The 22,071-nt window shown below is 42.6% G+C and overlaps 1 protein-coding gene across 5 annotated transcripts in view; it reads left to right on the top strand.

Moving 5' to 3' along the window:
• Nucleotides 1-22,071, top strand: part of TRAF3IP1 (TRAF3 interacting protein 1) — a 337,634-nt gene that overhangs the window by 270,174 nt on the left and 45,389 nt on the right. For all 5 annotated transcript variants that reach the window (XM_078681404.1, XM_078681405.1, XM_078681406.1 and 2 more), the window contains 2 exons: nucleotides 13,585-13,668; nucleotides 15,942-16,068. In XM_078681404.1, coding sequence (XP_078537530.1) covers nucleotides 13,585-13,668; nucleotides 15,942-16,068 — 211 coding nt within the window. The remainder of the gene's footprint in view (nucleotides 1-13,584; nucleotides 13,669-15,941; nucleotides 16,069-22,071) is intronic.

Here is a 22,071-nt window from a genome sequence, read left to right on the forward strand (position 1 = left end):
ACCCCCCCAGCGCCTTGAGACCCTCCGGGTGAGTAGTGCGCTATACAAATGCTCTGATTGATTGATTGATTGATTGATTGACCCCAGTACAGAGATCTGGGCCTAAATCCATCGTTTTTTTGCACTCCACACCACCCCAGTTCAGACATGGCCATATGCAAATCAGCCTTGACCCTGTGCCTCATGGGAACAGTCCAGCCCGAACTGCCAAGCCATGTCTTTCCTGGACCGGAATCAAGCATCCTAGGACCGATTTCTGGCTATCAGCCGTCTTCAGCCAGGATAGCTTGACTCCAGTGGTGTGGAGAGCATGGGACTCACGTCTGAGCATACCCATCCCACTCGGGGTGACAAATGCAAAAACAACAGATTCTGTACCACGCTTCAGTACAGTTTTTTCAGTTAATTTGAAAGTGTGGTGTAAAATGCAAGAATTGACATATTAATCTTGTCGCTTCACTCAGTTCTATAGTGTGTAAATGATATGAATGCATATCCATGAATAATTGATGCAGTATTGAACTATTATATTTTATATTTTGATATGTTGTACACATGCAATTGAACACTAAATGCAGCAGCATTTGTAAATGAAAATGTGCATTCAAATACATGAATAAATATAACGCAATGGTGGGTACATACATAGAAAAATGCAAAGATTATGTTATACCCACCTACAATCTGAAGGTGTCCAAGGAAGAATCAATCCTTCCTGGAATTTGGGGCATGGGATACTACTAGTATTAAGTCTTTCCTCCATGTTCCCTATTAAGTTGGCATACCTGGCTTCATCCTTATCCTGTGTGTAGTGCAATCATACTACTAGCTTTTTGTGTGCAAAGGAATGTGGATTTGGGTCAGATATTGCTTGTTTATGATGTTTAACTGGAGTACTCAGGCCCTTGAAATTTCACAATACAAGCCTAACCATAGGCATGGAGTTTAAGTGTTGTGGTATTTGGAGTGACTATCTATAATATTGTCTCACTTCCGGAGGTTACGTTTATATTGTTCTGCGTTTTGTTACCTCTTATCCCAAATACCAGTCTGTGTTCTCCAAAGAATCCCATTGGGGACATCTGGGGACATGTGAGAGAAAGGTGTTATTCATAGAAACAACATTGTACCTCCTCGACTTCAAGGTTGGTTGCGACCTGCTTGCCATCGAAGGTAAGATTGCTGTTAATATAACCGACTCTAAGATACCATTCATCGTTGAAGAAACAGTCCTGGGCAACATTGAAGCATTCACTGTCCAAGCATCGCTCCTGTTCAATGTCAAGACATGGGTCGACATTGGCAATGTACTCTTCATCGATGTCTAAAACATCAATGTCGTGCAGGTTAAAGCTTTCTAAGGAGTGCAAAACACTGAAAAGAAGACTGAACAAGACTTCGCATTCTGAATGCTCCAGGGCATATTTGCAATCTCGTGAGGTCATTCCTTCAGTCCACCTTTCAGCAAGTCCACCTTCCAGCTACTTCACACATGCATTGGCAGGTCATCAAAACCCTCCCCTCAACCAAGAGGCTTAAAACCTGTGTCAGTTCCCGGGGAACCTTGTCACTAAAGTCCTCAACAACCCTCAAGGTCATCCTCTAGAAGAAACTCCAAGAAATCATATTCACAACATTCAGAGCATTCCAGTATGAGGGCTAGTTGTTGTTTATGTCTTTCGTCTCTTTAAACTTCTGTCAGAAGTTACTTCATTGGATTCTCCACTGTTGAGGGTATCTCCCATATTTGACATTGCAACCTTTAATGAAGTTCTAGTGAGAGGGGCTAATAAAGATACATATTCTTCCTCCACCTACATCATCAGTGATTTTCAGAGCACTACACCAACTGTCTTTCTTTAGACTTCCTCTTCCTTTAGTCCCTGCTTTGCTTGATCTGATCATCCAGTTATTTATAACACCTGCCTCGGCTAGAAGTGCATCAGTAATACTGCTAAAGGAATGTAAAGTTCCAAAGCAAGACCCTCTTTTCTTGAGAGCGGCCCCCTTCTCTGGACCCAGTGATTCTGTCTAAACCCAAGAAGCTTCACTCTACTTCATCTGCTTCTTCTGTCTCACCAGATAAAGAGAGCAAGTGCATTGATTCAGTGGGAAGCAATCTTTGTAGGACTGCTGCAACAGGAAGATAAAAGCTAGCACAATTGCTTCACTAAAAAGATATGATACAACGCTTTTGGGTTTCCTTCAGTGGCTCTCAGATAAACGTCCCAAAGAAGACCGGAATTCCAGTAAGTATTGAATAAGGCAATGTTCATTTCGAACCAAGTAATAAGTACAGCTGCAGATTCTTCTGACCTAGCAGCTCATGGCTACTGCTATGGTTTGGGTCATAAGACCTATTCTTGGCTCAGATTAACCAGTCTAAAGCCTGAGGTGTATTAGCAGATAATGAACCTTCACTTTTTTGTCATTATGCTTTTTGGATCCAATGCGGGTGATGAAATGCACTCTAAAGGTGGTGGAACTCGAATAGAGAAAACATCCATATAAGTCCTCTGAAAAGCACTTCAGATGGTTTAGACCACCTCAGTGGCAACATCAGCAACAAAAGAGACAGCTCTATCCCCATAGGAAGTTTTCAAAGATGGGAGGAGGTCTCCAGATGCTCAGGAAACCACCATCAAAGCAGTGACTCCATTCTTCCCCAATCTCCATTACTTACTCCGGTAGGGAAGCTTCACATACCATCTGCAAGGGTGGCGAAGTATAAAGGGAGGCAGATGGGTATTGAAAATTGTACAAAATGTATAATTGAATACCTGCTTATATTCAAGTCTCTCACTACATGTGTATTTCCTAGAAAATCATCTTAGTGCCTTCGAGATCAGCTCGAAAGAATGTCAATATCTTGCTGGAGAAGCAGGTGGTAGAGGAAGTTGCTTATAATGAAAAAGAAATGCGGATTTATTCATGTTAATTTATGGTTTGAAGAAGGGACCAAAACAAGTGTTCAGACCCATTCTGGATCTCAGAATGGTCATCAAGTGGATAAGCAAATTATAACTCTGAATGCTGTCACTGACCCAGATTTATCTACAGATACACCAGTAAGACTGGATTTGTGGCATAGATCTTCAAGATGCCTATTTCCACATCCAAATCGAAAAGAACACCAGATGTTCCTGAGGTTTCTAGTGGGTACAACCATTCTCAGTTCAAGATCCTTCTGTTTGGACTGGTCAGGACTAAGAACATTCTCCAGATGCATGGCAGTTATCCCGGCATATCTTAAGGAGAAGGTTTTTATCTATTCCGGTCTATACTATTGGTTGATTACGGCAGCAACATTGGAAGCATTTTTAAGGTTTTCCGAGCTGACCTCAGTGATTCTTTCCTGACTGGGTATGCATGTTAATCACAAAAAATCAACACTGGTTCAAGTTTAGTCAGTTGCACTATGAAGCTGCCATCCTGAGGACCCAGCCTGCTGAAGTATTTCCTTCAGAGGAACAACTGTTCGCTATCTATCTGCAGTGCCGCTGTCTGTTTCAAAGTCCTTATCCAACAGCACATCAAATATTGTTTCTGCCAGGATCAATGTCGTCTTGCAGATTTCCTAATTTCTTGTGCCAGGCGACATATGTGACCCATGCAACAATGTCTGGGGAGCCAATAATGAGATCTGGTGGGCCGCTAGCAGGACTAACTATCCCGCTCTGTAATCCAATCATTCCATTGGTGGTGCCAGTCTCAAATTCATTTCAAAGCGGTTTAGTTTCATTAGGAGATTCCACACAGTGATCACAGAGGCCCCTCTCTTGGGGGTTGAAGTTCAGAGAAAATGGTCAGTAAAGGAGAAGTCTGACCACAAATCAAACATACAGTATGACAGCAGAGCCTCTAGCATAAAACGCACCTGCTTCCAAGATGCAGTCCAATAACAGGACTATACGAGTTCAAATACAATAACCGATGCATCATGCAAGAATTCCATTATTTCCATGAGTAATAACCAAAACAGTCCAATGTGATTTCTAAAGTACGGGCAAATCTTTTTATTCTGTATATTTACTCCAGTATTGGAACTTTCATAGATTCCCATTGCTTGTATCATTCCCCGTCGTCGGACTGGGAGCCTCGGTAATAATAAATATATATATATATAAATATATACTTAGGTAAATACACCCTAATAGGTGTAAAAAGTAAAAAATTAGGCCTAGGCCTCATTATATTTTGTAGCCTATAGGTGTCCTTATGTAAAAGGACCCAAACTCACATTAGCACCCAATCAGATTAGCCTCACCCTGTGGAACCTTCCTGAGAAAGCTCAGAGCCTCAGATTTTCTACCGCATCGTTGATGACAGGGAGTCTCTTTAGAGCTCTGCTCTAACTTCTACGTTGAGGTACTATTTAAGCTGTTTTTTGACAGGATTCCTTTAAATTCTTACTATGGCTGATAAGGAAAAGAAGAGCCTTTTCAGGCCTTGTGCCACTTGTGGCAAAAAACGACTTTATACTGAGGATAAACATAAGGATTGTATATACTGTTTATACCCTGACCACAAGCCAGAGGGTTGTAAGATATGCAGGATGATGTCTGTTAAGACTCTTCGAGATCGTGAAGGTCGGTTACTTCTTTGGCTGAGAAAGTTGGAAAAGAAGGAAGAAGTGGTTTCTAGTGATGATGAAGATGCCAGATCATCATCTTCCAAGACATCTTTGAAGAGGGGTGTACCATCTGAGGAAGTTTCATCTGAACCCCCCTCAAAGGCTTTGCGTGGGACCTCTGATAGGTCTGGCAAGCCCGGGCCTAGCGAATCTCCTCACGTGAGTGTAAAGGAGAGGGAAAGGCTAGCACCTCAGGTGCTGAAGGCAAAACTGGTTGAGGGCTCGGCTGGGCCTTCACATCAGGAGAAAGTTTCTAAGTCCTTCAAGAAACCAACTGTAGAGGCTTCAACAGTGGTCAAAAAAGGCGCCAAAGCCTCTGTGGTGACTTTGTCTCCTCATACATCGACGAGCCATCCATCGACGACGAGGATGACGACGACGACAGCGTCGACGAGGACTTAGACGACGATGCCGTCGACGAAGACTGGGTCGACTACAGCGTCGACGACGATGACTACGTCGACGGTTACCACCTCGTCGACGAAGACAATTCCGTCGACGATGACTATCCCGTCGACGGTGGCAATCTCGTCGACGACGACGATCTCGTCGACGAGGGTGAGCCCGTCGACGATGGCAGTTCCGTCGACGATGACGAACCCGTCGACGATGACGAGCCCGTCGACGATGGCGATCCCGTCGACGGTGAAGTTTGTCTCGTCGACGGTCCCGTCGACGACGGTTCAGACTATGGAGATGCCGTCGACGGCAGGTGATAGAGGCACCAGGAAGAGGAGAATAACGCCGGATATGACTTCACCTAGAAAGGTGTCATCATTACCCCCAGCCCTGTTGTTGGATGAGGATGAGTACTCGGAGAATGAGATGTATGGGGATGCATATAGCCCATCTCAGTTGCATCTGAAATACCACGATTCTGACCAGGATGATGAGTACTATTATGGGCAGGAGCAGCGACATCAACAACAGGTCGCATACCAGGAAACTCAGGCACAACAGGGCACGGTTACAATGCCTATGAGTCTTTTGACGGACTTGAGAGCAATGCTGGAGGAGTATAGAAGCAGGCAAGGGTCGCGACCAGTGGAAGGTCAGGCGCATGTTCAGCCTCAGGTGATGGCAGTTCAGTCTGTGGCCCCTTCACAGGGGGAAGAGGAGAGGGAATATCCTCGGCAGACACAGGTCCAGGATGATACCTCGGATGAGGATGAACAGAACCAGGATCAGAATCCTGATAACGAATGGAACCAGTATATAGCACAGGATCCGGCTTCTCCGGTGCCGGACCCGGTAGATTCACCTCCGGCGGATGTGGGAGGTTTCTTCAGCTTGATGGAAAGAGCCACGGCACGCTTTAAGCTAGCCATGCCGGCAACATCTACGGATTGTTTTTTGTATGATTTTAAAGAGGCATACCGTAAGACAGTGCGTTCGATTCCCATTGTAGAGCACATTTGGGATGAAGGAAAGAAGGTGATGCAGTCTCCAGCGACAGTCATTCCAACACTTCCACGCTTGGAGAAAAAGTATAAAGCTCCGGATGACAGTCCCGCCTGCTTGATTGGACAACCTAGACCAGACTCAGTCATATCGCAGGCGGCGCAGAAGAAATCACGGAATCCTTCGGCCACCCTCACAACTCCACCGGACAAGGAGGGTAGAAGGTTAGACAACGCTGGAAAGCGATTTTCTTCTATGGCTAGTTTGTTGGTCAGGGCGGCCAATGCCTTGGCGATTCTAGCAAGATATGACCGCCAGATGTGGAGTGATGTTGCGCACTATGTGGAATTACTGGCGGATGACCCTAGAGCTGAAGCTCGGAAACTTCTGGAAGAAGGACAACGGTCTTCTTCTGAGATGATTGATTGTGCGATGGACATCGCCACCGTTTCTTTCCGTGCTCTGGGCAGCGCGGCTGTTCTTCGACGGCAGGGGTGGCTACGAGCGACCTATTTTCGACCAGAGGTCCAAAATAAGATTCTGGACTTGCCCTTTGATGGGGACATGTTATTTGGGAAACATGTCGATGACACCCTACAGGGAATAAAGAAGGACACAGAGACAGCAAGGGCTCTGGGGAACCTACAATATAGAAAGACACCATTCCGTGGAGCGAGAGGAAGAGGCTTCACTTCTCCAAGAGGTGGTTATCAACAACAGCGATACTCGCAGCAGTCGCAGTCGTACAGACCACAGTACGGCAATCAATATTATCAGAGACAGTCACAGTCTCAATCGTTCTCTCGTCAGAACGCTCGTGGACGTCAGGGGCGTCAGGGCAAAGACGCTGGCAAGCGTCAATAGCGGCCTCCTGACTCTGCCAACTGTTCCTCCGCCTCTGGTATCTCCAGTGGGCGGCAGGATATCTCAACATCTGAGCAGCTGGGAAGAAATAACATCGGATCAGTGGGTATTGAACATCATCCGACATGGGCATACTCTAGAATTCCAGGAGTTTCCACCTACAAGAGCTCCCCACGCCACTACTTCAAAACATCTAAACCTTCTGCAATTGGAAGTTCAACAAATGCTTCGGAAGGGGGCGATCCAACGTGTTCCCCTATCACAAAGAGGAGAAGGTTTCTATTCAAGATTTTTTCTGATCCGAAAAACGAAACTAAAGTGGCGTCCGATCCTGGACTTAAGGGAGCTCAATACCTATCTCGTGAAGCTGTCGTTTCGGATGATTTCACTCCAGGACATATTGCGCCTCTTGAATCCAGGCGATTTCATGGCTACACTAGACCTGGAAGATGCCTATTTTCATATCCCGATCCATCCGGCTCACAGACGTTATCTTCGCTTCACAGTGGGCAAGAGTCACTTCCAGTTCATGGTGCTCCCATTTGGATTAAAATCCGCTCCTCGGATATTCACAAAGGTGCTGGCCCCGGTAGCAGCTTTTCTGAGAAGACAGTCGCTGGAAGTATTCCCGTACTTAGACGACTGGCTGCTGAAGGCACCAAGCTTCCAAGAGGCAACAGAAGCAGTGGACACATGCTTGAGCCTCTTCATTCATCTGGGTTTGCAACTCAACAGAGAGAAATCGGTTCTTCAACCGTCAGGTATGGTGAAGTTCTTGGGAGCGATCCTCGATACTCAGTTGTGCAAAGCCTTCCCATCGGAAGAGAGACAGTTGAAACTCATGTCTTCAGCCGCTCGGCTGCAGAGGAAAACTTGGATGACAGTCAGGATGTACAAATCTCTTCTAGGGTCGATTTCATCCTGTATTCAATTGATTCCGCACTGCAGGCTGCGAATGCGCCCCTTGCAGGAGGAACTGGACCTTCAGTGGAGACAAGTGGAAGGGTCGTTCGACGACAAGGTAACGGTCACCCAGCAGATGAAACGGACGGTTTCATGGTGGATGAAGAAATCTCACCTCGCAGTGGGTCTCAGTTTCAGAGCGGCACCGGCTCCTCGCGTCATTACCACAGACGCCTCCCTTCAGGGTTGGGGAGCGGTCATGCAAGATCTCCAGGTCAGTGGCCATTGGACACCATTAGAACGTCGCTTGCATATCAACGTTCTGGAGCTAAGGGCTATTCGATTGGCAATGTTGGCGTTCCTTCCAAGGATTTCAAATTCGGCCATCCTGGTGCGTACGGACAACACCACCGCAATGCATTACGTCAACAAGCAGGGCGGCACAAGATCACAACTGCTTTCTCAGGAAGCCCAGTTGCTGTGGGAGTGGGTGATCTCACAGAACATCACGCTCGTGGTGGAACACCTTCCAGGAGTATGCAACACGAAGGCAGATACGCTAAGCCGCTTGAGGGCAGTCTCACACGAGTGGGAACTGGACAACACAGTGGTCAAGGACATCTTCTCCCGTTGGGGAACCCCAGCGATCGACCTGTTTGCAACACCGAGGAACAAGAAATGCCGGTGTTATGCGAGCAGGGAACACCATCGAGGGTCACTGGGGAATGCCCTTTTGATGTCTTGGTCCGGCGCATTTGTTTACGCCTTTCCGCCATTTCCCCTGATTCCTCGTGTCCTCAAGAAGCTCAAGCTGGACAAGTGCAGGATGATACTAATAGCGCCTGCCTGGGCTCGCCAGTTCTGGTTCACGGAGTTGCTTCTTCTATCGGAAAAGCGGCCCATTCATCTGCACCCCAACCAGACCCTTCTATCAATGTACAACGGCCAGGTTCTCCACCCGAACCCGAGCTCGCTTCAGTTGACAGCTTGGCTCCTGAACACAGAGAGTTTAAGGATTTAGACATTTCAGAAGAATGCAGGAACATTTTGTCACAGGCACGAGCTCCTAGCACTAATAAGACATATAGAGCGAAATGGAAAAGGTTCTATTTATGGTGCCAGAGGGATGGAGTGCATCCATTCTCATCAGCTCCGCATCAGCTCTTGCCATACATTCTATCTTTGGCACGGGCAGGTCTGGCTCATGCTTCCATCAAGGTCCACTTGGCAGCTATTTCCAGGTACAGAAGGACAAGATCGGGCCCTTCTTTACTATCAGCAAGGGTAATTAAGCAATTCCTGAAAGGGCTGTTTAGAGTTTTTCCGCCAGTCAGGCCCCCACCTCCGGTTTGGCACTTGAATGTGGTCCTGGCTCAACTGATGAGATCGCCATTTGAGCCTATTCATAGGGTTGAACTGAAGTTCCTATCATGGAAAGTGGCGCTTCTTCTGGCACTCACATCTGCAAGGAGAGTAGGGGAACTACAGGCTTTAACTATCAAAGAACCTTTCTTGCAGTTCAAGAATGATACATTGATCCTACGAATGAACCCCAAATTCATTCCGAAGGTACCGACAGACTTTCATCTGAATGAACCGGTGGTTCTGAATTCTTTTTTTCCTCGGCCTTCCACTCAGGCTGAGAGGACACTTCATTCTCTGGACGTTCAGAGATGTCTGAAATTTTATCTGCAACGCACAGCTGGATTTCGGAAGACGCCCCAGCTGTTTGTGGCCTTCGGGGCCCCAAGAAAGGGATTTCCTTTGTCAAAGCAGGGAATTTCCAGATGGATATCAAGTGCGATCCGTTTCTGCCACCAGGCGGCAGGCAAACCGTTGGAAGGACAGGTGAAGGCGCACTCCACAAGATCGATCTCATCGTCAACAGCGCTGTTTGCTGGAGTATCGATAAAGGATATTTGCAGAGCGGCCACCTGGAGCAGTACTCACTCATTCACGAGGCACTACTGCCTGGAGGCGGCTGCAAAGGGGGATTCGGCTGTTGGACAAGCAGTCCTGAGAAATCTCTTCCAGTAAGAGGTGAGCTTTCCTCTCTTCCCTCCTCCTGTTTTTTCAAACATTTCGTTTATTATGATATGGTTACTGATTTATATGTTGTTATGATGTATAATATCATTGGTTTATAATGGTTCTATAACTATGCACGAAATGTTTGAGGTATGCTAACTGCTATCTACTCTGATACAAGCAATGGGAATCTATGAAAGTTCCAATACTGGAGTAAGAAACAAGTTACTTACCTGTAACTTTAGTTCTCCAGTATTGGTAACTTTCATAGATTCCCATGCGCCCACCCGCCTCCCCTGGGAAAGCTCACTTCTGGGCTAGGTGATTATGTGGCAAAGCAACGGCTACGAAAATCTGAGGCTCTGAGCTTTCTCAGGAAGGTTCCACAGGGTGAGGCTAATCTGATTGGGTGCTAATGTGAGTTTGGGTCCTTTTACATAAGGACACCTATAGGCTACAAAATATAATGAGGCCTAGGCCTAATTTTTTACTTTTTACACCTATTAGGGTGTATTTACCTAAGTATATATTTATATATATATATATTTATTATTACCGAGGCTCCCAGTCCGACGACGGGGAATGATACAAGCAATGGGAATCTATGAAAGTTACCAATACTGGAGAACTAAAGTTACAGGTAAGTAACTTGTTTCTTTTCAAGGTTCATATGTGAAAGTTATGTACAACAGATAACAGCCAACACGTTTCGTTCAGACCACTGGACTTCTTCAGGGCAAGGATCAGAATGATGTCAGAACTGGTAGTACTTGTTTGCTCGCCTATTCAGATTTCAAGGCGGTACACTAACTTAGCTCATCCTATCAGACGCCTTGTGCATAGAGAACCGATTGGGTATGTGTTGCTATTCATACAAGCAGAAAGAAGTATAGCTTCACTGAGTGTAAAATCAAAACACTTCCAAATTAAGAAGCCGTAGGGTCAGTCCACCCCAACAGAGGCACGTGAATCCATGCCAGTTGCATTCGGAGCCGTCGTGCTACATTAGCCGACTGGACGAACCCCATTTGCCGTTCCTTGTTGTACTTACCTTTCACATAACAAGCCTCTCACAGTAAAACATATATTTTATACACAAGATCCTCTTTTTACTGTAAAAATGAAATGGCATACATTTCACATGTAGGGAATGAGGGCACACTGGCAGAGGGTAATTCATTAAAGACACAGTGACATTTATTCAGCCTATGTCTGTGGTAGCCTATCTGCTAACATTGTCCCACTTTTCCTTTCTTCTCTTTCTGAAAAAGGTTTGTGAACGATGTTCGTAGTCATTTTTAATACATATTTTATTTCATTAGTGACTGCTTAGATATAATTGACTGTTTAAATATTTAAAATAAATGAAATGTCATTAATTGTAGCTATTCATTATGCTGCAAAGTCATTTTATTGTTAAAGTGCACCTATCTGCTGAAAACTTCGTGTGTGTGTGTGTGTGTGTATATATATATATATATATCTCCTTTTCAACAGCGCTTCCATGCATACCCCAGAATGGTAGAGGAAGAATATGCTCCACCTAGTCCCTTTTCGGAAATCTCCTCTGACAAAAAATATTTTAATGGATCCTTCATTGCACAGATGGGGAGCCCATCTGGGTGACTTCTCAGCTCAGGGAAATGGTCCCCATTGGAATAAAATGCAATCATCAGTATGATAGAATCGAGAGGCAGTTCTCTTTGCTCTAAAATTCTTTCTTGAAGGTATCTCCTACAGTTCAATAAAGATTGTGAAGATTCATCCTCCTACAGTGTCATCTTCCAGATGTACCCAGTATGACTTGCGGCGCTGAGGAGCCATTTGTGAAGTTTGATTCGCTCTACAAAAAATTAGAACACATCAACATATTTTACACAGCGACGACCTTTTCCCCTCTTTGGTTTCAACTGCAACATCATAAGAAATGGAATGAGGCTGAAGAGGCTGCAAGTAGTGCCAACCTTGAACATATGTATAGATTCTTTGTGCCCTACATTACAATCAAAAGCTACATTTTTAAACGAGCATTGTCACCGAATTGTGAATTTGGAACAAAGTCTAAAACAGTTGGAGTGCTCCAACCGAAAGTAGCTGCAGCACGTTTTCAATGTTTTATCTCCATACCGATGAAGAAGTATTGTTTCTTGCACGTTTTTCTTGATACCAACAAATTATATTATATTTAATCTGTCACAAGTTTTTATTCAAATTTTTCAAAAACAAAAGACATAACATCACAGAAAAGACATACACACATCAAAAATGTAGTCAAGCTAAGCTTGTCCTCACATTTCTCCACTTTATTAGAGTAACAGCTCGTAAAGAGAATTCATTCTGACATGCCATACTTTCATACTAGGGTGATCCAATTACTGTGATAAGGTGACCTGATAATGGAACAAGTTCAACACTAAAAACAAAACATTCAACAGTGGTCATCCCTGTAGAGACTACCAAGTTGCACCCAGTAGGGACGTAATTCTTTGAAAAATTATTTCCATCAAATGTCTATCTCCATTTAATGAACACATAATAGTTCTTAAACTAAAAAGTTCCTCCTTTTGAGCCTGGATTCAATGCATTATCTTCACTGGAATTACCTGCGTAGTATTATGGTTACTGGCAAACATGGTAAGTGAATTCACAAGTTTGATTTTTCCTCCATGAGGCAAGTGACCAATTTACTAGTAAGTCAAACGTTTTGAATATAAGCTTGAAAAAATTATTGTGTGTGCTGGATGCCGGATGCCATTGGTGTCGTGTATTACTTTATGGACTAGGCAAAAAAGCCATATGCGCCCAGAAGATCTTCACGCTCTATTGTAATGTCCGAACCATCTAATTAGAAATAGTAGATTGCATCTAAGTGCTTTAACTTCAGCCAAACTGCCGAATCCTTAGAGGAATGACAGGTCATTTGGAAGGTCGGAATTTACTTAGAGCTTTAGATTCACCTGTCTTGGTTTTATGTTGAACCCTGCTTCGCATTTTCTTTAAAAAATTGAGTACATCAAAGGTTCAAAGCTGAAGAAGAAAACGTTATGTACATTTAACTTCAGAACTTCAGAGTTGCTATTATTTGTAGTTTAACATTCAGCACTCCCTACATCACTTTAGCAAATTCATTAGTGCATTCTACATGTATGAAATAATTCTAGATGGCTACTGGGGCCAGATGTAGGCACCCATGCAGTCATTCACTCCTGGAAAAAGGCCATAAGACATGGATTTGCCACTAAAGAAATTCTGCCTTAGTACAGAAAATGCAGGGTATTCGAGCTTTATCCTTATGAATGTTAAAAATGAAAATAATGCCATGTACTGCTGTGAAAGGTAACCCTTCTGGAGAATTGTAATTACAAGTAGTTTTTTTAAGATCAATAATTGCAAACAAAAGATCTAAAAACACATCAGAATACAGCTCCATTTATAAAGTTCTCTGTTAACAGAAGATATACAACTTGCAAAGAGGGGCAACAATTGTAGACATTTGCTACATTTTGCTTCCTCATCTTTGAAAGCGACCCAAAAACATTTTTTGTGGAGGTGACTAGTCAAGGTACGTCTGGCATCGCTTCAATAAGAATAATTGATATAATAATGGAAAGAGGAGTGAAGGAACTGCGGGACCTGCTTTGCTTAAAAGGCTCTCCATGTCTCTTCCTTGAGTGTGAATTGTAGTTTTCTTTCAAATTATGTATCTTCCATTACCTTTCAATTGTAATAACACGTTTTTCTCCCCTGTTTTTCAGGAGAATACCTCGGCCAAATAGTGCTAGGCCTGCTCCCCCACGAATCAAACGCCAGGGAAGCACTGAGATACCCCCTCCAGAAAGGTGATGGATGGTTAATTGAATGTGGAAATTTTCAGCTACAGTAGTCGGTTTGTGCCAACTTTACTAACATTGTATGCCAGGCCTGCATTTGCAAAAAGGCAAAACATTTCATTGCTACGTGTGCTACCCTCACATCTAATTGTCTAAAGCTCTCTTGCCCATCATCATAGAATCAGTTGGAAAAACAGATTATTTGTTTGATGATGATGTAGATTTCAAACATTCCCAAAGTCGGACATTCTAACTGAATATGCCGCATTCTTAGGCAACAGTTTGATTTTTTTTTCAATTCAAAATCTATGAACAATTGTGTTTAGAAAACTTACATCATATTTTGAAAATGTGGCTAGTAACTCTGGTGTTGGATTGTTTGGCACTTTCTAGGGTCTTAGATCATTGAGCATTGTCAATGACAGAGGCGTCAGAACGTGAACAAACTAGTATTGCAAGTGTCAGCGACCCTAAAGTAGAGGGCATTCTACGTCTCGTATCTTAAAAGGAAACACATACTAGATATGTTACATATATCAATTATTAAAATGTACATTCATGGTATGCTTGTGTCATACTTGGGGGTCGCTGATGCATGCTTTTTTTAATTTTAAACGCCTTTTTTGTTTTAATTGACTGATAAAACAGCACATGTTTACATGTAGAGACGTTTAAACAAACCAACACATAGGTCTGTCATTCGTTTCATCAATTGGTTTCAAGAGAAAATATAGAATACTGTCTTAAATAATGTAATCAATGGCTGTTGTACAATAAGAGTGTTTCAGATTCCATTTGAATCATAAACAGGATCCATTGCACTAAATGGCATGACCCATAGAGTCTGAAAGAATGTAATGGAAATAGGGATCTCAAGTTAAGTGGGTAAATCTTCAACCTTGCTAGTTCCTCTAAGTATATTTCCCAAGTTTGCATCGGTCGGCTTCTTTGGGACAGTGGCCAGAGCCCCTCCTTGTGCCCGCCATTGCCTACCTAAGGATGTGTCTCCTCAAATCTGTCCTACTAGGAGTGAATGCCTATTTCAAGGCTGGGGGTAACCTGCGCTTCCCCCAAGGGAGAGCTAAGTCAATCTATATGTATTCTTGCCTTTACTTTTTAGGTATTGCACAGAGATCCAGCAAGCAGGACTTGGTGGTCATTGGTCAAGTGCGACTTGTGAGAGTGCAAATCTGTCACCTTGCTGCCCTGTATTTGGGGCAATCTCCTGGATGCGTGTCTTACATCTTACAGGGAGATTAGTTGTGTGGTGTAGGAAATTACATTGAATCAATTTAAAGCAGGCATTTCAGGACACCATCTTGTGTGTGCTGGCTTTCTTAAAAGGCAGTTCAAGCCTTGTGTTAAGGCATTATGGATCTTGTAGATGATGTTCTACTGGTTGTGTCCCATATGCTAAGGGAGAGCTTGTACAGATACAGAAACTAGATACTGATTCTTTGCAGATCATGAAGGGAATAGGTTAAAGAGGACTTGAAATTGCTCATCAAAAAATATAAATAAAGAATAACCAGCCCATTAGCAGTCTGGGAAGGAAGTTCAGAAACAGCACACAGAATTCCAGGAACATAGAGTCCTATTTTGTTTTTCTGTGTTGATGATGGCTTCATCTGTTGATTGGCTAAGTGAACTGACATGACAACAGTAGCTGAAAATTGTGATCTTGTATTTGTGTTTCTTTTGCAGAGGTTATACAACTTGATATTTCTAAAAAATTCTGTCTTCTCATTCCCGGCCACACTTGGTGATGAACACCGTCATGTCATATTTCTCCACAATTCCATTAATAATTTTGATGTATATTTTTGGGAAGCACAAATAAATCTGTTTTACTATCCCAAGCATTTTCTATCCAAGAATTCATATGGGTCTATGCAACACAGCATTGATCTGTTGATTCCACCCATTAAAAATATAAATTCTTTTGTGTTGGAAATTCTCGTACTTAGCAGATGTGCCATAATTTATTGAACCTCATAATTAAGTATGTAGTAGCTGTAGCGATTACCACATTCTCCTGTTCCACCCCTCCATCTTAATGACTGCACGCTGTTTGGGTGTCCAATACCAAGTCTTTTGTAACAGTTTTATCTCTACCCACACCCTCTTTTGCTTGTTTATACCGGGTGTGTTGTCTGCTGTTTGAGATGCATTTGGAAACTCCGTGCCAATTTCTTTTAAATCAACATAGTGTTTTATAAAATATTCAAATGTGAACACTCATTCCATTTATAAATATTTGGGTGGGCGCGCTTTCTCCTCAGGGTCAGCAGTGGCAAGCTAGTCCCCAGTGTCATTGTTGATAAACAGAAGGAGGATGACGATGAAGATGAGCAGTTTGTGGTGGAGGAAGCAGCCCCTGTTCCCCCTGAGATGCCAGAAATGGAGACGGTGAGTAGCAGTGATGACCTCCTTGTGTTGGCCTGAGCTTAGATCAGCCGTATGTGGACTGCACCGTTCCTTTGCTTGCTGTGGGAAAACTACTGCTTTTATTGGGTCATGGGAGAGTCAACTACTGCTGTGGTTTATTTTATCTACAAGTTAATTCTTCTTAAATCTGCCATTGAGCCCCTGGAGAAAAAGATGATTTACAAGTGTATATGTTTTGAAGAACGCTATCCGTTTCGCGTTATTTGCCGTGAATATTTAAGGGTAGACTCACCATTGGCTCTTTGGGAAGGTCTTGTAAAACTGCCCTGCACTTTCTAAAGATGGTGCAGTATTATTTCAGTGGGTTGAAATGCTGTGACTTAACTATTGGAGCCCCTCAGTTGAGTTGCATTTGTACTCCTGTATTTGCTACAGACATTCATATAATGTGTCTCTCATCACAGGAGTATTAGAGAACATAACGGCTTAAAAAAAGAGCTAAAATAACAGAATAGAGGAATGTGAAAAATTCTGATTCCACCGGGTTGGAGAATTCCACCAGCTGCGAAATCTTGCGCAAGTGCTGCAAGCAGCCTTGAATGATGTTTGTGGTCAAATAGACTGGAGTTAGGTTTTATATTAAGACTACCCATTCACCCTCTCTCTTGGTGCTCCAGTTTTTACTTTCTCTTACAACCTGGCCTGGAGTGAAGTGATGTATCAGTTTACTGAGAGGTTTGGTCTATATATTGGGCTAAGACCCATGATTTCCATGCACTCTGTCCCCCGCCCACCCACTTCCATTCTGTGCACTATTTCCAAAAATGAGACCTGTTTTTTTTGCTGGCCAAATGAAGGACTAATAAGGTCATGTTTTCTGTGAAACGGAAAGTTTCTATGAAATGGGAAATCCGAAACAGAATGTATCACTGTGGCTTACCCTTTTTCTCATGGCTTCTGTAACATTTTTCTTGCTTTTCAGCCACCTGTCGTATCTGATAGCATTTTACTATGAGTGTTCAACTACATTACAAGAATAAAGTGCCCCTCAACATAAAAGCTAAATATTTATCCAAGATATTTTCCAAAATGTATGACATTATTTTACTTCGTTAATTTGCGTTCAACAGTATTTTTCTTTAGACTCCGTAAGTTGAATGTACAAAAAGCTTTACTTGTGTTTCTTCTTACAATAAGCCCATTGTGATCAGCATGCATACTAGTTTCTGATGGAATGGCAATTACAAACCTATAATAATAAAGAGAGGTTATACTGAGAGATTGGTTGCCATGAGGTTAACTGGCAGCGAGTAGAAGCTAAAGTAGCCGTAATTAGTACCAGTTCAGAAGGATGCATGACAAAGGGCAAAAAAGATATCTCTATATTTATTTGCTGGTGTCTTGTGAAGAAACTGAAAGCATCCACTTGGGCTTCTGAGCATTTCTTCACTAGACGAGCACTGCTGATCAGACACTGAGCTTGATGTCATTAAGGGAACTTTGCAATAGTGCTTTTTGAACTTGGATTTGTGTCATGGTCTTTCTAATAAAGTACTTGCTTATGTATCTTTGAAACCTTATGCTTTATACTGCAGTGGCCAAAACAGATCACGCTCTTCTGCTAAATTTATCAAAAAAGTCCTCCTTTAGAGCTCTTTATGACTTTCACTTGAGTTTCCGTGTATACCTTGGCAAATGCACAGCACCTTATAGCCAGTGCTTGATTTGACAGAGCTGGTCTTGCAAAATATTTTCCCACACAGTTTTCCTTTTCTGCTTCTTCATTCTATTTTGGTTTCAAGGATTGTGACTCTGTCCCTAAGGAATAAAACAGATGGATAAGTTCTATTGATCTTGGCATAGTGAAGATCTCTTCAAAGAGATTCAAGCAGTCAAACTTGAAGTGCTCCCTTCTGCCTTTTAGCTGAGGTCAATGTACCTGCCTGGCGTTTGTAGTCATCTTTTTTTTTAAGTTCAAAAGAATTTTATTAGACAAGTAAGGGTGTCAATACATGAGAAAAAGTAAAACACGGCATCATTAGTAGAATTAAGTAAAACATGGCAATAATAAGAAACATTAAAGTAGGAGATAATAAATAAGTGAGGCTATATAACAAAAAGCGGTACGGGAAATAATGTGAGAAAAAATGGGATACAGAAAATGTAAAGGAGCAATAAGGTCAATCAAGGAGGTTTAGAAACCTCTTGCTGAGTGGGCGGTAAATGAGAGGAAAGTTTAGCACATACGTCTAGGAACAAGGTTACAGGAAGCCATAAATCATTTCGCTTTGTTGCAAGGTGAAGGGGATAAACAAAAGCAGTATATAGTCTATGATTGTGACATACATTGTACCACCATGCTCTAAAAGAAATATTAGTGAAATTTTTCCAATTAACAGTAATTTGTTGGAATGCGACAGCTAACAGCAAGTCAACAATTCGCACATTAAAATCAATATCTGCCCAACAAGGAGAAAGACTCCCTAAAAAAATATTAACAAAAGAAAAGGGAGATGCAGTACGAAATATGGAATTGATTTGGGACCAAACTTGTTTCCAGAAAGCGTGAATAACAGTACAGGAAAACAGCATGTGAAAAAGAGTAGCCTTGGGTGATGAACAAGACCAACAAAGATCAGGGACTGAGGAAAATCTCTTATTCAACATATGTGGTGTAAGGAGAAGTCTATTATAAATAAAGAAAAGTGTTTGTGTGAGAAAAGCAGCTCTGGGTGATTTGCGGAGCTTGGTCCACAGTTTATCCCAAAGGGAGGTGGGCCAGGAGATGGCGAAATCAGACTACCATTGTTCCTCTACCTTGGATTTTGCCCTTGGAGAGAGGATCTTGTGAAATGAGTGGTATATTGAGGAAGCTGTGGGGGAGGTTCGCAATAAGGAATGGAGTTGCAAAGTAGGGTTAGGAGGGGCAGGCTGAGCGAGAGATTGAGAAAGGCGGGCATAGGTGGGCAGAACTGCGTCCTTGAGCGTGAGAAATTTACGGGCGAAAGAAAGGGGGAGATTGAAAGTTTGGCTGAGAACGGAAAAAGGTAAGAAATCGGAACCAGAAAAGAGTTGAGAAACCCAGATCAATCCCTTTTGCCTCCAAGACTTCCAATAAAAGGGCTTGTGGTTAATGAGAATACTATTATTATACCAGATGGTGGTACTGAGAAATTCAGCTACAGAAGAAGGAGGATCCGGGGCGTGGATAAAAGTAATTTAGTGGTGAACTTATGGATAGGAGTGGAGAGAAACTGAGGCTTACGGGAAAATGAGAGGTATTCAGCAAAAGTAAAAGGGAGTAAAGAAAGACGCTCAATTGCAACCCATAAGGGGGAAGATTCAACAGGGTCTCGCAACCAGAAGGAAGCCTGTCGCAAAAGGAATGCTTTGTGATAAGTAGGAAAGTCTGGAAAATTGACCCCACCCTCTGATTTGGGAAGTCGTAATCTGAGCAGGGACATACGTGCTTTTTTGCCCGACCAAAGGAATAAAGAGAGAATAGTGTTAATTTTCCTAAAAAATTTAGTAGGGATAGGAACTGGGATATTGGAGATGGTGTAGAGATCTATGGGGGAAAGCATCATTTTAATCGTGTCAAGGCGACCCCACCAGGAAAGATAGAGAGGATGCCATCTAGAAGTGAGATCAAATAATTTCTGGGTGCATTTATTGAGGCATAACGAAACAGTATCAGGAAGGGAAGGGGTAAAGTGTAACCCAAGATATTTGATATGTGAGGGACTCCAAGTGAAATTGGAAGCAGCAAAGTCAGGTTTGAAGGTGAATTTTGTGAGGGCTAAAATTTCGCATTTATCATTGTTCAATTTATATCCAGAAGTTTGTGAATACTCATGAACTTCAGCCAGAAATGCGGGAATGGAGGTGGCGGGATTAGACATGAAGAGTAGAATATCGTCTGCATAAGCAGCAAGTTTGATGTGTGTTTGGGAAATCTGGAATCCATGCAAGTTAGGATTTTGACGGAGTTTAGAAAGAAAGGGTTCTAAGGCCAAATTAAATAGAAAGGGGGAAAGGGGGCAACCCTGACGGACCCCTCTACCTAGGTTGAAAAAAGAAGACACTAAACCATTACCACAAACCGCCACTCTGGGACTGGAATAAAGGAAAGAAATAAAGGAGATACAATTAGGACTAAAACCAAACCATTTGAGGGCAGAGAAAAGGAAAGTCCATTCCACGCTATCAAACGCTTTTTCTGCGTCTAAAGCGATTGCTGTTAATGAATCATGGAACCGTGGGGATTTGGACAGGACATTAAACAAAAGTCTAGTATTATCAGTGATGAAGCGGCCCTTAACAAATCCAGATTGTTCCGGACCCAGTAAATCAGGGAGGAAGGGATCTAATCGCATAGCAAGTGATTTAGCATATATCTTGTAATCTATGTTAACCAAAGAAATTGGTCTGTAGTTCTTACAATGCTGGGTATGTTTCCCTCCTTAGGGATAACACAAATGTGGGCGTCTGAGAATGTGCCAGAGGAATTGCCGCTAAGTATGAAAGAATCAATAAGGGAGTGGAGTCTGGATATCAGTAATTGAGAAAAATGCTGATAGAACTCAACTGTGAACCCGTCCGGTCCAGGAGCTTTATCCTTCTTGAGTGACTGGAGTGCAGTGAGTAATTCATGGTCAGAAATGGGCAATTCAAGAACGGATAAATCAACAGGAAAATTGTGAGGTGTTTGAATGCTGGAAAAAAAAGAAGAAAGAGAGAGGATAGTAGGTTGAGTTTCAGAAGAGTAAAGCTAAGAGTAAAAATGGGAAAATTCCTCTAAAATGTCAGCATCTTTGTGTTTTAAAACAGAATTAACATCATAAACAGATTCAATATTTAATTTGTTTTGCCTGACTTTTAAATAATTAGCTAAAACTTTCCCTGCTTTGTTCTTACCCCCGTAAAACTTTGAACTAGATTTCAACAAGTATAACGAAGCATCTTCGGTAGATTGTTTGTTAAATTTCATCTTGGCATCAATAAGAACAGTCAAACTTTCCTGTGAGTGGGAAGTATAAAAAGTGTGTTCCAAATTTTTAATCGCTAGGAGAAGATCGCTCGTACGTTTACGAGCGGTCTTACGCTTTTTAGCCACGTGACCAATGATGAAATCCCTGGCTGCAGACTTGTAAGCATCCCAAATGGTGTGCCTGGGCAGAGAAGCTGTATCATTGATATTAAAAAATTCCGTGGTAAAATCAACAAAGGAAGTGGTAAATTGGGATCCAGAAGTAGGGTATTGTTAAAACGCCACCTTTTAGGCCCATTAGGCTTGGGTAAGATGTCAATGTTAATCATAACAGGGGCGTGGTCAGAAAGCAAAATGGGGCCACATACAGCATGAGTAAGGGACTGTGAAATGTGATGGGAAAGGAAAATATAATCAATACGTGACTGTGATTGATGGGACGGGGAATAAAAGGTAAATTCTTTAGAAGTTGGGTTACATAAACGCCAAGCATCAATAAGTTTGTGCTGGGAAAGTGCTTGAACAAAGAGTTTATGGGACTTATTAGGGATGAAGGAAGCTTTTGAGTGTCTATCTAAAAAGGGATCAAAGGGTAGATTACAATCTCCCGCCAAGATAAAGTTATCATCAATGAATTCAGTGATACGAGTGGCCATTGTGCGCCAAAAGGCAGGGTCACCACCAGTAGGAGCGTAAACATTGAGAAGAGAAATGGGGATACCCCTTGAGGAAAGTTTGACATACAACCACCTACCCTCTGGATCTGATTCAGAGACTAGTAGTGAATGAGAGAAAGATTTGCGAACTAATACAACTACACCATTGCGCTTACCATCACCAGGGGCAGAAAATACAGCACCTACCCATCCTCTCCTAAGCTTGGCAGCTTCAGTGTCAGACAAATTGGTTTCTTGCAAAAAGGCAATGTCTACATTCAATTTGGCTAAGTGAGAGAGGATTCTTTGTCTCTTAATGGGAGAGTGAAGACCTTTAACGTTCCAAGAAACAATACGTACCGACATCAAGAAAAATAA

This window comes from Lissotriton helveticus, chromosome 3_1 (assembly GCF_964261635.1).
Source record: "Lissotriton helveticus chromosome 3_1, aLisHel1.1, whole genome shotgun sequence".
Taxonomy (NCBI): Eukaryota; Metazoa; Chordata; class Amphibia; order Caudata; family Salamandridae; genus Lissotriton; species Lissotriton helveticus.